The sequence below is a fragment of the Sus scrofa genome, chromosome 3 (genome assembly GCF_054392235.1).
Source record: "Sus scrofa isolate SSC_HxYL_T2T_F1_AM1 chromosome 3, Sscrofa_HxYL_maternal_Yorkshire_Landrace_v2.0, whole genome shotgun sequence".
NCBI classification, from domain to species: domain Eukaryota; kingdom Metazoa; phylum Chordata; class Mammalia; order Artiodactyla; family Suidae; genus Sus; species Sus scrofa.
In genome coordinates, this window is record NC_139385.1 from 97,836,963 (window position 1) to 97,851,639 (window position 14,677).

Below are 14,677 nucleotides of genomic sequence, written 5' to 3' on the forward strand. Positions count from 1 at the left end.
TTAAGAACTTTTCCATCCTTTAGAATTCATTCACAGTTCTTATCGGGCATAATAACAAGAACATGGATTTATTTTAGTTTATTTTATTTTGCTCGTTAGGGCTGCGCCTGCAGCATATGGAGGTTCCTGGGCTAGGGATTAGATTGGAGCTACAGCTGCCTGACCACACCATAGCCACAGCAACACCAGGTAGATCCAAGCTGCTTCTGTGACCTACACCACAGCTCACGGCAGCACTAGATCATTTACCCACATCCTCATGGATACTGGTTGGATTTGTTTCTGCTGAGCTACAAGGGAAACTCCCAGAAGATGGGTTTAGAATTCGGTAGACACTCCTAAGTTTTTTAATTCCATTATTTCTAGCTATATAATTTTTGAACAAATTTTCTCTGAACTTCATTTTATAAATGGAGATACTACCTACCTCCTAATAGTTGTAAATTAATGTATAAAAAGTGCTTTATAGCGCATGAGCAAAATAAGATAACTATGCAGAGTAATCTTATAACAGTCCTTCTGTAGGTAGCAATGAGGAAGGAAAATTAGGCTAAATACTTTGATGAAAGTCATCAAAATAGTACACAGTGAAACTGGATGAGGCTCTGAGGTCTGAAGTCCTAATTCTAGTTCAGGGTTATTCCCATTGTACTCAAATATATCACAGATTTGGGAAAGATAAGATACTACTACTGTTGGTAATTAATGGCATCATGTCTATCTTGGACTATATGTTATGCTATACTATATTTTAAAAATCTATCAGAGAGTTTAGGTCAACTCCTATTAGGGACTACTAAAGAGTTACATGCTGCATTATTTGTCTGGTTAATCTCCCTCACTTTTAGACTTTTAAATTGATTTTGAACCTGTAAGTTGAATTCTGTAAATGAAGTATTTCTAAATTTTTTTGTCTTTTTTTTTTTTTTTTTTTTTTTTTAAGAGCCGCACTTGCAGCATATAGAGGTCCCAGGCTAGGGGTTGAGTGGGAGTTGCAGACACACCACAGCCGCAGCAACTCCAGATCAAGCATCACCTGCAACCTAGACCATAGCTCACGGCAACACCATATCCTTAACCCACTGAGTGAGGCCAGGGATCATACCCGCATCCTCATGGATACTAGTCAGATTTCGTTTCCACTGAGCCACAACGGGAACTCCTCTAATTTTTTTCTTTTAAAATAAGTATTCCTTTTGAAAAATTTCTGCTTTTTCTATAGTTTGTCAGCGGTATTAGGGGCAAAGATAGATTTAGTCTGGCAAGCAGTAGGATTGCAAATATTTCATGATGGGATTTTATTCATGTTAATGAGGTGGGTCATTACCAAAGAGGGAAACTCAAACAGATAATCCATTGGTTGGTGAGACCTTTTAAAAGGAGTCAGATTCCTTTGTAAATATGTAAAAACTGGAGACACTTTCCCTAAAAGAGATGTTATGCACCAAGTTTTAAATAAAAATATAAGGTGTCTATACACCCTGGATTAAGAACCTCTGATTAAAACAGTATTAGCCTCAAGAATGTTTTCAATATATTAGATTGAAAATAACCACTTTTCATAATAAAACTACATTGTGAAAGCCTGATTCAGTAAAGGCTAAATTGTCGGGCTTGTCCAGCTCATGTCTTACTCCCATCCTGGGCTTGGACATAATCTTTTTTTTTTTCCTTCTAAGGCCCATACCAAATATAATCACCTGGGAACTTTTACTCTGACCCTTAGAATAAGGAGTTCTTATGGTTTTTGGTTTTGGTTTTGTTTTCCTCTCTGAGATAGTTAGATGTGAGGGATTTGTCATCCATTTGGGATAGATACCTAGGGAGGAAGCTGCCTACTCAGATGGTGCTCCTCTATCCTCTGTTAACCAGCTAGAGATACATTTACATCATGTTTGCAAATGTGACTTATCCAAAGAATTACCTGAGATCCTTGTTAGAAATAGATTCTTGGGCTTTACTGCAGACCTGTACCCAGGGGAGAAGCATGAAAATCTGTATTTTTAACCATCTTCCAAGGTCAGTCCTCTGCATTGAAAAAGGATTCTGAATATAAATCTGTTTAATTTCTGAGATTTTTAACTAGCTTACAGATAAAAGTTTACCATTAAGAATGGGAAGGAGACTGAGATCTCCTCTGGCCCAGCGGGTTACGGATTGGCGTTGTCACTGCAGCAACCCGGATTGTTACTGTGGCACAGATTCAGTCCCTGGCCCAGAATTTCCACATGGCTGCAAGTGCAGCCCCTCTCCCCCTCCCAAAAAAAAAGAAAGGGGAAGAAAGAACAGAAGAAAATGATGATGAACAGGGGGGCTCAGTTGGTCAGTGATCTTAATTCAGACTTGTTGCTTAGCCTCGGCTATTCTGTCATAAGATAGGTTGGTATCAAAATGGAAAGGGCCTTCGATGAGTGGATAAATGGATTTGGATTTCATTCATTCTATTGTAATCTCCAGAATGGAATGCACAATATGATCATTGAGATTTGAGAAGAAACTTGTTTATTTTATCAAAAGTTGCATTTTGCTAATATTTAATAAAGTGTAATCAAGAGTCAATAACCATGGCATTCTGAGAGGAGAGTAACATTTCCATGAGAAGTGTTCTTCACCTTGAACTTAAACTAAGCTGTAATCCTAACAAAATGAGCCAGTGCCTTAAAAAGGGTTGAAAACAATAATGTAAGTGCAAGTGAACTAGATAATGGTCAAACTGACATTTACACTCCTAGTGGAATCTGTCCACTGAGTGACAGGGCAGATACAGAGATAAAATAGATGTTACAAAAAGTTGCCCCTACCTCAAAATTCCGAAAGAATGACATTAAATATGGATTTGTTTGTCCTTTCGTTTTGGGGTGTTGCGCCCTCATGATATATTGGGTCTTAAAATTCTAATTGTGATAAGGAGTCATTAACAGTTTAAACATTTTAAAATATTATTTAATCTTTATGTAAGCCTTTTTGTAGTCTGTTTTAGTGTATGCTTTATAAAGTATGGCATACAGTTTTTAAAAGTTGAGAGATCACCATTGGTGAACCTTTTTGAGGAGGGCTCTAAGGATGTAACTCAGGAACTTAGGAAAGAATCCGGAACATGAGTGGGCGCTCTAATGCTTTAACCAGAATATATCTGTTTTTATCTTTTTTTTTTTTTTAACATGGAGATTCTTAGTAAAATATTGTTCATAAAAAAAGAGTTCTACTGGGTTTTTTGTTTGTTTATTTTGTTTTTTGTCGTTTTAGAGTCACACCCACGGCACATGGAGAGTTCCAAGCTAGGGGTCGAATTGAAGCTGCAGCTGCCGGCCTACACCACAGCCACAGCAATGCCGGATCCTTAAGCCACTGAGCAAGGCCAGAGATCAAACCCACGTCCTCATGAGTAGTAGTCAGTTTATTAACCACTGAGCCATGACGGGAACTCCAAGAGTTATACTGTTTTTTTTTAAAAAACAGTTTTCAAAACTTCTTCTGTAGATGATTGGGGCCACTGAAGGTTTTTAAAGGAAAGATTGACCTGAAAAAATTTTAGAGCAGCTGGTAGCAGACATCCTTTCCAAGAAGCATGGCAGCCAGAAGCTAGAACACAGATTTTCTCACTTACTAGCTAAGAGCTACCAAAGTATTGAAATTTAATTTTTGAAAACTTTGTCTTTATTTATCTGGTGCTCACTTCAGTTTTATTTTATTTTATTTTATTTGCTTTTTTTAGGGCCAAACCCATGGCATACGGAGATTCCCAGGCTAGGGGTTGAATTGGAGCTGTAGCTGCTAACCTACACCATTGCCACAGCAACGCAATATCTGAGCTCCATCTGCAACCTACACCACAGCTCACAGCAACACCAGATCCTTAACCCACTGAGCAAGGTATGGAACCTGCATCCTCATGGATGCTAGTCAGATTCGTTAACCACTGAGCCATTATGGGAACTTCTGGTTTTATTTTTTTTGTTAACGAGGGCATTGACACCTTTTCATCAAAGAAAATCACTTACCTGAACCTAAGGTTCTTAATTTTTCTATAGTCTAAGTTACTAAACTGTATTTTCATTTCACCATTGTTTTGTATTCCTTAATATCCTGAAAGCTTTTCTAGATTTAAAAAAGGGGGGGCAAAGATAGGGTTAAACCTTAAGATATTTCCAGCTATTAGTTAGGCTACTGGTAACGAATTGATAATCAGCTTAAAGGGAAAAATAAACTGATAGGTGGTAGGTACTTAGTGAATAGAATAGCTGACTTTCTGAAAAAAATAGAAAGTGGGTGATTAGAATGTCTTATGTGACATTTTGGCCAAGAATGCTAGACTTTGCATTAAACACTGTCACTCTTGGGAACATGAGCTAGAGCTGCTAACATGTTTTAATATTTTTTGTTTTAGAAAACTTCTCACTGTCGTTCTCAGTCCCAGAACTGTGATTTCATTGCCAGTATATTACTACATTACGGAGGATTACAAAATATAGTTATGTAATATTGTTTGAGTATACATTAATTGCTCTTATCTGAGAGCATTGCTATGCTATTTCCTGTATTCTTGATTTTTATTTATACTTTTGTTGTTATTTCTTTTCTAGCATGATGATACAGAAATCTTTGTTTTTAAACAGGATACATTAATTGTTTGGTCAGAAGCTGAAAACTATGATCTGGCACTAAGTTTTCAGGAAAAGGCTGGCTGTGATGAGATCTGGGAAAAAATTTGTCAGGTAAGGTAATTTTAATAATATTTAACTTACATTTGCATGCGTCCTTGATTTTTTTTTTTTTTTAACCTAAAAGGTGTATTAGAATGTGGAAAGATAATGTCTTTGTGTGAAAATTTGATAAACTAAACTGGAAATGTGTTCTATGTTTTAAGTTTTGTTTTACCACTTTAGATTTTGATAGCATGTAATAATAATTAATACCCTACAAAATATCAAGATCTTTTTTTTTTTTTTCTTTTTTTGGTCTTTTTGCCATTTCTTGGGCCGCTCTTGCAGTATATGGAGGTTCCCAGGCTAGGGGTCGAATTGGAGCTGTAGCCACCAGCCTACGCCAGAGCCACAGCAACATGGGATCCGAGCCGTGTCTGTGACCTACACCACAGCTCACGGCAACACCGGATCCTTAACCCACTGAGCAAGGCCAGGGACCAAACCTGAAACCTCATGGTTCCTAGTCGGATTCGTTAACCACTGAGCCATGAATGTCAAGATCTTTTAACAAAAAAATAATTCTGAAATTTTTAATCTTTAATTTTTGCTCACTTAATGTTTATGGATAACAATGTGCCAGACATTAGTTATCAAAAGTGCCAATAACTTCAACTCAGAAGGAGTATAGAGGGATATAGAATAAGTTGTAATGCCAGGGTAACTGGAATTTTCTTTTTTAATTGAAGTATATATAGTTGATTTACCTTCAGGTGTACAATGGAATTTCTTTCTTCCTCCTCCCCCACCCCCCCCCCCGTTTTTTAGGGTTGCACCTGAGGCATATGGACGTCCCAGGCTAGGGGTTGAATTGGAGTTAGAGCTGCTAGTCTACACCACAGCCACAGCAACATGGGATCCAAGCCTCGTTTGAGACCTACACACTGAGCGAGGCCACGAATCAGACTCATGTCCTCATGGATACTGGTCAGGTTCCTTACCACTGAGCCATGATGGGAACTCCCCACATAACATTTAGTAGTTATGTCTCCTTGGGCAAGTATTTCTTTTCTTTTTTTCTTTTTTTTTTGCTTTTTTTAGGGCCACACTTGGAGCATATGGAGTTTCCTGGGCTAGGTGTCTAATCAGAGCTACAGCTGCCGGCCACAGCCACAGCCACTCAGGATTTGAGCTGCATCTGCGACCTACACCACAGCTTATGGCAATGCCGGAACCTTGACCCACTGAGAGAGGCCAGGGATCGAACCCACAACCTCATGGTTCCTAGTTGGATTTGTTTCTGCTGTTCCACTACGGGAACTCCTCCTTGGGCAAATCTGAGCTATGACAATTAGTAATTGAAGTTTTAAATTAATCATAAAATTCATTTTTAATTACCATTTTCTATAAATGGATATCACTGGGTTTCAATAATTGCTAATATAATCTTCTGTTGTAGTGTTTTTTGACTATTGGCATTTTTACTTACATCAGCTTTTCTTGTAGGGATTCTTATCACTGAAGGTTCTTGAGTTAGTTTTATGTATCTGACCACAGTCATTTTTTTCCCTTGGTCTTCCCAGTAAGAGTACCACACAGTGTAATAAAGTGCCCACAAAAGTGTAATATGAACGTTACCATTCCTTAGAAAGCTTATTTGGCTCTAGATCATTCAACTTTTTTTTTTTTTTTTTTTTTTGCTGTTTAGGGCCTCACCCACGGCCTATGGAGGTTTCCAGGCTAGGGGTTCAATCAGAGCTATAGCTGCCAGCCTAAACCACAGCCACAGCAACGCAGGATCCGAATCATGTCTGTGACCTACACTATAGTTCACAGCAACGCCAGATCCTTAACCCTTTGAACGAAGCCAGGGGTTGAACCTGTAACCTCATGGTTCTTAGTTGGATTCGTTTCTGTTGCAACACAACGGGAACTCTACTGAACTTTTCTTATATGGGTGTAGATGATTTCTTTCCTATCCCATATCTTAACTATTGTAGGCATCATACATTGCTGGAGCATTATTAGTATACATGGTAGTATACATACATACTGATGAGCAGTTAAAAACATTAGTAAATATGATTGTTCTTTAATTTGTACCATATTCATAAAAATATAATCAGAATTGTATTATTAATATTTCACCTCTGTATTTTTAAACCTATGGATGGCAATGGCAAGAAGGTCTTCATTTTTTACCTTTCTTTATCTCATGTACTCTCCAAGGATTGAGATTGAATTTTATGTTTGCAAAGTCTTCTATAAAATGAGGTGTAAGATCTAAAAAAAAAAAATTCCTCTATTGCAGACTTACACATATGTAATCCATAAATTTTTGCCATTCTGTTCTTGATCCAGTAAACTTGAATCGTACATTCATCCATGAATTAGGGAGGGGAGGCAATGGTCCGTGAAAATCATGAAAACATACTGAAGGATACAGTAATTTTCAAAATGAAAAAGATTTTTTATGATAACATTTATAAGGCTGTTCAGAACATTAATAGCAGTATATGAAGACTCATCTTTTTTTATGATAAATTACTGAAACGTGATATATCATTTGTCCTCTCCTTTCAATACCAACATGGCAACTAGCACAAATTGTGTATGTACTCAGTATCTATTTGAAGAATGAATGAATAAAATAAGACAAACATCTTATTTAAAGCTAAAGTGTTGAGTTCCCGTCATGGCACAGTGGAAATGAATCCGACCGGGAACCATGAGGACCCAGGTTCAATCCCTGGCCTTGCTCAGTGGCTTAAGGATCTGGTGTGCTGTGTAGGTCGAAGACATGGCTCAGATCTGGCTGTAGGCCAGCAGCTGTGGCTCCGATTAGACCCCTAGCCTGGGAACCACAATATGCCAAAGGTACTGCCCTTAAAAGCAAAATAAAAAAAAAGAAAGAAAGAGGAGTTCCTGTCGTGGCGCAGTGGTTAACGAATCCGACTAGGAACCATGAGGTGGCGGGTTCGGTCCCTGCCCTTGCTCAGTGGGTTAACGATCCGGCGTTGCCGTGAGCTGTAGTGTAGGTTGCAGACGTGGCTCGGATCCTGCGTTACTGTGGCTCTGGCGTAGGCCGGTGGCTACGGCTCCGATTCGACCCCTGGCCTGGGAACCTCCATATGCCGCAGGAGCGGCCCTAGAAATAGCAACAACAACAACAAGAAAAGACAAAAGAAAAAAAAAAAAAAAAAAAAACTGCACTGGAGCTCCCTGGTGGCCCAGCTGTTAAGGATCCGGCACTGTCACTGCTGTGGTGCGGGTTCAATGCCTGACCTGGGAACTTGGGCATGCCACGAGTGTGGCCAAAAATAAATAAATTTAAAAAAAAAAAAAAAAAGAAAGAAAGAAAAAAAGAAAACACAAGTCTACTTCTTCCTCATGCCAGTCATTTTTCATCAGCATTATATGCTGAGGAGGCTTTAATTCAGTCTCCCGATAAATTTGGTCATCAATATCAGTATTTTCATGTACATAAGGAAGTTGATTCAGTAGTGGCAATATTATACCATGTTGTGGTATATTAGTAGAGGTAACCTGAAAAGAGTCAATAGGTATTGACATATTACCAAATCCCACTCAGTCATTAACAGTTGATCCAGTTCATCATATTGCATGACAGAATGTCTCCCAGGGTGGTGTCAGCTCTGTCAAGTTGGTTTACAGACTTGCATTCAAACTTGTGTCCCAAGAGCAGTAGTAGACTTGACAGACTTTCACCCTTGGAGGCATCTGATATAATTGAGCTGGGAGAATATCATCTCTTACTCAGAGCTTTTTTTAAGGTAGCAGTGTTAAAAAAGGATTTCCCTCATTACAGTACCTATTTATTTATTCCTTTGTCTTATGTTACCATTTCTCCTTCCTGTTTGTCATTGATTTTTACCCATACTTTTCCACCTTTGGAAGGGATATTAGGTTTTGGCCACTCTGCAGGTTGTCTAGCAAGGATAATTTTTTACTACACAACTCAATACAGTACTTTTAAGATCTACTATGCATGTTGCTGAGTATACAGTTAGTTTATTGGCCCTAACTACAGTGTGGTGTTCCACAGAACCATACGTGACTTTTTTTTTTTTTTTTTTTTTTTTTTTTTGTCTTTTTGTCTTTTTGTCTTTTAGGGCCATACCCGTGGCATATGGAGGTTCCCAGGCTAGGGGTCCATTTGGCCTACGTCAGAGCCACAACAAAGTGGAATCTGAGCCACGTCTGCTGCCTCCACCACAGCTCATGGCAACACCAGATCCTTAACCCACGAGCGAGACCAGGGATCGAACCTGCATCCTAATGGATGCTAATCAGTTTTGTTAACCACTGAGCCACAACGGGAACTCCCGTACATGACATTTTACTTTTCAGTTCTGGGAGGTCATTGCTGACCTTTGAAAGAACAATCTCAGTAAAAAAAAATTACTCAGTCATTTCTTAACCCTTTATTTGAGAAAATAGAACTCCTTTCTGAAAGAAATGACAGCTCAAAGAGCAAAACATATCTTAAGGGAAACGATAAATAATAGAAAGGTAAAGAATCACTGGGGAGAAAGAAATTATAGAGTTAAGATAATTTGCACTATTATTGAGTATTTATTTATTTATTTTATTCTTGGCTGCACCTGAGGTATATGGAAGTTCCCAGGTCAAGGATCAAGTCCAGGCTGTACCTGCGACCTTTGCCACAGCTGCAGCAACACTGCATCCTTAACCCACTGCACACAGTGGTAGTTCTCATATTGAGCTTTTAGAAAGCAAAAAGTCACAATTACATAAGGAAGTTTTAACATCAGAATATCGTAGGGATGTTTTGTTTGAAACAGATGAAGGAAGTGGGTGAAAATAAGTTTGTGAGATGGAAAAGAAGAATGTTGGAAGGAGTTGAGTACTGCTGGCCTCTTTTTTTCAAAGGGGGGAAAAAGGTCTCTTGTGAGATTTTAAGGGGAAAATAACAGTGTTTGACACTTGAAAAGGAAAAAAAAAAAAAACAAAGCAGTAGCTGTCTGGAACTAGGATAGCAGTGTGGGAAAGAGAAGTTTTCATTGAAAATCTTACTAGTGGTGTGGACTTAACTACCATGAACCTTTGCAGCATAAAGTTGAGTGACTTTAAGAATGTTAAGGGCAGATTATGTTGTAATAACAAAATCTTAAAATTTCAGTGACTTTTCGCAATAGAAGTTTCCTTTTTTCCCTTATCTTTTAACTAGTCTTGGAGAGGAAGGGGCAGTGCTCAGCAGAGCCACTCAGGGACCCATATTGATAGCGAATACTTAAAGATTATTGCAAAGTGAGAAAGAAAGATGGTAAACAAGAGCACTGGTTTTTTAAAAGCTCTTCCCAGAAGTTAAACGTGGCATTTTTGTTCACATTTTATTGGCGAGAACAAGTCACACAGCCACATGTAACTTCATGGAAGCAGTGAACTCATGGGAAAAAGGGAAACAACCAGAAATACCTAGTAGAGAGCACTACCAACATCCAGATAGACACTGGATTTATGTGGGATTGACACATCACATTAGTTAGGGTTATATTGAGGAGAGAATCCAGGAAGCTTGTAAGAGTTAATACTAGATAACAAAGAAAGAAACATGCTATAACCTAGTGAATGGTTCTGCAGTTGTACTTTTATTCTCAAACGTGCAAACTATTCATTTGAAGTATAAGTTAAATCCTCTTGTTTCCTCTTATTCCTTCTCTCTTTTTTTTTTTTTTTTTGTCTTTTTGCTATTTCTTGGACCGCTTCCACGGCATATGGAGGTTCCCAGGCTAGAGGTCGAATCGGAGCTGTAGCCCCCGGCCTACACCAGAGCCACAGCAACGCAGGATCCGAGCCGCCTCTGCACCCTACACCACAGCTCACGGCAACGCCGGATCGTTAACCCACTGAGCAAGGGCAGGGACCGAACCCGCAACCTCATGGTTCCTAGTCGGATTCGTTAACCACGACGGGAACTCCCCTCTTATTTCTTCTTTATAACCTCTGATTCTTCCTCTTCTTTCCCCTCACACTTTGTGTCTCTTTTCTCTGGTTACTGTCAGAATCTTCTGGCTTTAACTGTAACCCTAGTACCAAATCTCTGTCTTCTGTCCTATTCTTGTTCTGGAGTAGTAGGCACATAGATTTAGTTGCCAGCCAAATATTCAAACCCCTCAAACTTAATAAATCTGAACTCTTAATAACATTCATCTCCCACATTGCCAATTTTTGTTAAGCCATAATCTTTCGAGTTCCTGTCGTGGCGCAATGGAATCGAATCTGACCAGGAACCATGGGGTTGCCGGTTTGATCCCTGTCCTTGCTGAGTGGGTTGGGGATCTGGCATTGCTGTGGGCTGTTGTGTAGGTCACAGACACGGCTTTTGTGTGGCTGTGGCTGTGGAATAGGCTGGCAGCTATAGCTGCCATTGGACCCATAGCCTGGGAACCTCCATATACCACAGGTGTGGCCCTTAAAAAAAAAAAAAAAAAGAAGAAGCCATAATCTTCCTATTGACAATTTTAAAACTATAGGGTCAAAAAAAAAAAAAAAAACACCACCACACACCAAAACTGCAAGGTCATTGTGATTCCTTCTTTTGTAGCTATCTCTCATCTGTCCGAACATCACTATCCAAACCGAGTTGTTCATGTAGACTTTGGAATAACACCCTAATTTATCTATATTCTCGAATTTATCTCATGCAACTGATGCCAGGTTAATTTTCTCAAGAACAGTGCTACACATTCACTTCCCTGAACAGTAATCCTGATGTTAGCTTGACTTTTCGTGATCTGGCTTCAATCTGCATTTACATTTTTGCTGTTTCCCATATGCACATCACATATTTCTGTCTTTCTGGCTCTGTGCTGTACCTCTTTGAGTATGTTTATCTCCTGTCTGAATCTTAGATATCTTTGAAGCCCCACTTAAGATCTCAAATGCCTCTGCTTTTATGATTCCTGCCTTTATAGTCTCTGCTCACCCTCACCCCAGAAGCCGAAAACAATTTTTCTTTCTCTGAGTTTCCAAGGCATTTTGTCTGAACTGCTGTTATGATCTTGTCATTTATGTTTTCTCTTTATGTGTTGTCTCCCCTAAGCCCTGCTACTCGGCTGAGAATTCAGAAGTACTCTCATCCTTCTGGGGGGAAAAAAAGTATCTTGTATACATCAGTATTCTTATCTACTTTTTTCTCTTAAGTTCTCAGATCTTTTTTCATGTGTTTCTTTGGTGGATATAGAAACTTGGGGAGCTTTTTCTACTCAGGATATTTGGCATGTTGTAAGAGGGAAAAGAAAGGATAATTTTACTCTTGCATTAGGAATTAGAAAAATTTATGAAAAGTAAGGTTCTAAACATTTTTTAATGTGAGAGTAATTCATTTGAGAAAATTTGTTATAAATTAGCCATGCTTTTCTTGAGCTATCAACCCGAATCATAAAACAGTTCTTTATTCATTATGTTGTGATTTTTATGTAGATAATAGAACTTGGAGGATTTATCATGGATGTTAAATGAATGCCAGTTTTTTAAATAGACTTTGTTTATAAACCTGTTCATTGGTTTTAGGCTCATAGCAAAAGAAAGTATTTTTACAAAAGTGAATTTCAGAAGTGTTATGAGGACATCTTATTTCCCTACTCTTGAATATACAAGGAGTTGGATTTTAATTTGGTTTGAATCAATAGTGTCCTTGTTAAGCCCAGTGTGATGGTAATTTAAGTCATAGGTAGCGATTTTGGAGATCAACAGAAGAGTTACTTTCTGCAAAATTCACTGTGCTGGTTAGAGTGAATTTTTAAAGTAATTCACATGGTTATTACATATTTTAATATCAAACCAACATAGCAATAGCTGAAATATTCAGATTGTTAGAGATCAGAGTTAACCTCAAGTTTTACTTTGGGAGATTTAGAGGTGAAACCATCTGCAGTCATTAACTTAAGACTCAAATAATTGGCTGTAAACTATTTGTATTTTCCCCCTCTAGACTTCACTTTTTTTTTTACTTGTATTCAGTGGTCAGTGATTTGATTTCCAAAATTTTGAATTCTTTTGTATTTTAAGGTAACCAGCTGTACTTGGATATTTTTAGGTTCAAGGTAAGGATCCATCAGTGGAAGTCACACAGGACCTCATTGATGAATCAGAAGAAGAACGATTTGAAGAAATGCCTGAAACCAGTCATATGATTGACTTACCCACATGTGAACTCAATAAACTTGAAGAGATTGCTGACTTAGTTACCTCAGTTCTCTCCTCACCTATCCGTAGGGAAAAGCTGGCTCTGGCCTTGGAAAATGAAGGCTATATTAAAAAACTACTGCAGCTCTTCCAAGCTTGTGAGAACCTAGAAAACACTGAAGGCTTACACCATTTGTATGAAATTATTAGAGGAATCTTATTCCTAAATAAGGCAACTCTGTTTGAGGTAATGTTTTCTGATGAGTGTATCATGGATGTCGTGGGATGCCTTGAATATGACCCTGCGTTGGCTCAGCCAAAAAGACACAGAGAATTCTTGACCAAAACTGCAAAGTTTAAGGAAGTTATACCAATAACAGACTCTGAACTAAGGCAAAAAATACATCAGACTTACAGGGTACAGTACATTCAGGACATCATTTTGCCTACGCCATCAGTTTTTGAAGAGAATTTTCTTTCTACTCTTACGTCTTTTATTTTTTTCAACAAAGTTGAGATAGTCAGCATGTTGCAGGTAAGTAAACTAGAGATGTTCTTCATAATTCTGTTTTCAGATATTTAGTTCCCTTAATAGTTAAAGCTGGTGTTCATGATGTTTTTCCACATACCCATCTCTCTAACTAGTATACATATCTGTTGCTTCTTAAATAAGTATTAACCTGCTGTTGCATAAATTACATAGGGCAAGTGGAAATATTATCTAACTGGACCAAAGTAAAGTAGTACAAAGGTATAACAACATAAGGCATAACACCTAGCCTAGTTAGGTTAATTGAGAAATTATATGAAAGTACTTAGTGTGGTCACTGGCTCCTAGGATATACTCTAATACATATTGAGATTATCTTAAGCATGATAGGGACATCAGATTTTAGTTAACCTGAATTTTCTACGTAATTGCAGATCAAAATCCCTTGTGTCCAGAAATGAGAAATATAGTTTAAAATGTTGTGTAGGAGTTCCCATCATGGCTCAGCAGTTAGTGAACTCAATCCATGAGGATGCCAGCTCGATCCCTGGACTCGCTCATTGGGTTAAGGACCTGGAGTTGCCGTGAGCTGTGGTGTAGGATCAGATCCTGCATTGCTGTGGCTCCGTGTAGGCCAGCGGCTACAGTTCCTATTGGACCCCTAGCCTAGGAACCTCCATATGCCGTGGGTGTGGCCCTTAAAGACAAAAAAGACCAAAAAGATTTTAAAAATAAATAAAATGTTTTATAAATTGGAGTTCCCATTGTGGTTTAATGGAAACAAATTGACTGGTAACCATGAGGTTGTGGGTTTGATCCCTGGCCTTGCTCAGTGGGTTAAGGATCCGGCATTGCCGTGAGCAGTGGTGTATGTCGCAGACACGGCTCGGATCCTACATTGCTATGGCTGTGGTGTAGGCCGGCAGCTATAGCTCCTATTCGGCCCCTCGCCTGGGAACCTCCATATGCCACGGGTGCGGGCCTAAAAAGCAAAAAGAAAATAAATGTTTTGTAAATTCCAAAAAGCCAGTAATTTGAGGTTATCTCCACACAAATAGCTTCAGATTAAGATCCTTTTCAGAACAAGAGGTTTTAACTTTTCCCTGCACTAGAAATGTACACTAGAAATGAGACACGTATCTCAAATATTGACGTTTTAACATTTTACATAAATTTTCACTATTCCATTTTGGTAAGAGTTGAGTTAAAAAATAAACTCAGGAAGTTCCCACTGTGGTTCAGTGGGTTAAGAACCAGACTAGTATCCATTCATGAGGATGTAGGTTCGATACCTGGCCTTGCTCAGTGGGTTAAGGATCCGGCATTGCCACGACCTGTGGTGTAGGTTGCGGACAAGGCTCAAGTCTGGCAC

At 38.7% G+C, this 14,677-nt stretch overlaps 1 protein-coding gene across 1 annotated transcript in view; it reads left to right on the forward strand.

Annotated features, from left to right (window-relative positions):
* The window catches only part of PPP4R3B (protein phosphatase 4 regulatory subunit 3B), a gene marked incomplete at its 5' end in the record, with an annotated part of 58,745 nt that overhangs the window by 8,836 nt on the left and 35,232 nt on the right, over positions 1-14,677 (forward strand). Inside the window, 2 exon segments of the mRNA NM_001244675.1 lie at positions 4,617-4,715; positions 12,727-13,350. Coding sequence (NP_001231604.1) covers positions 4,617-4,715; positions 12,727-13,350 — 723 coding nt within the window.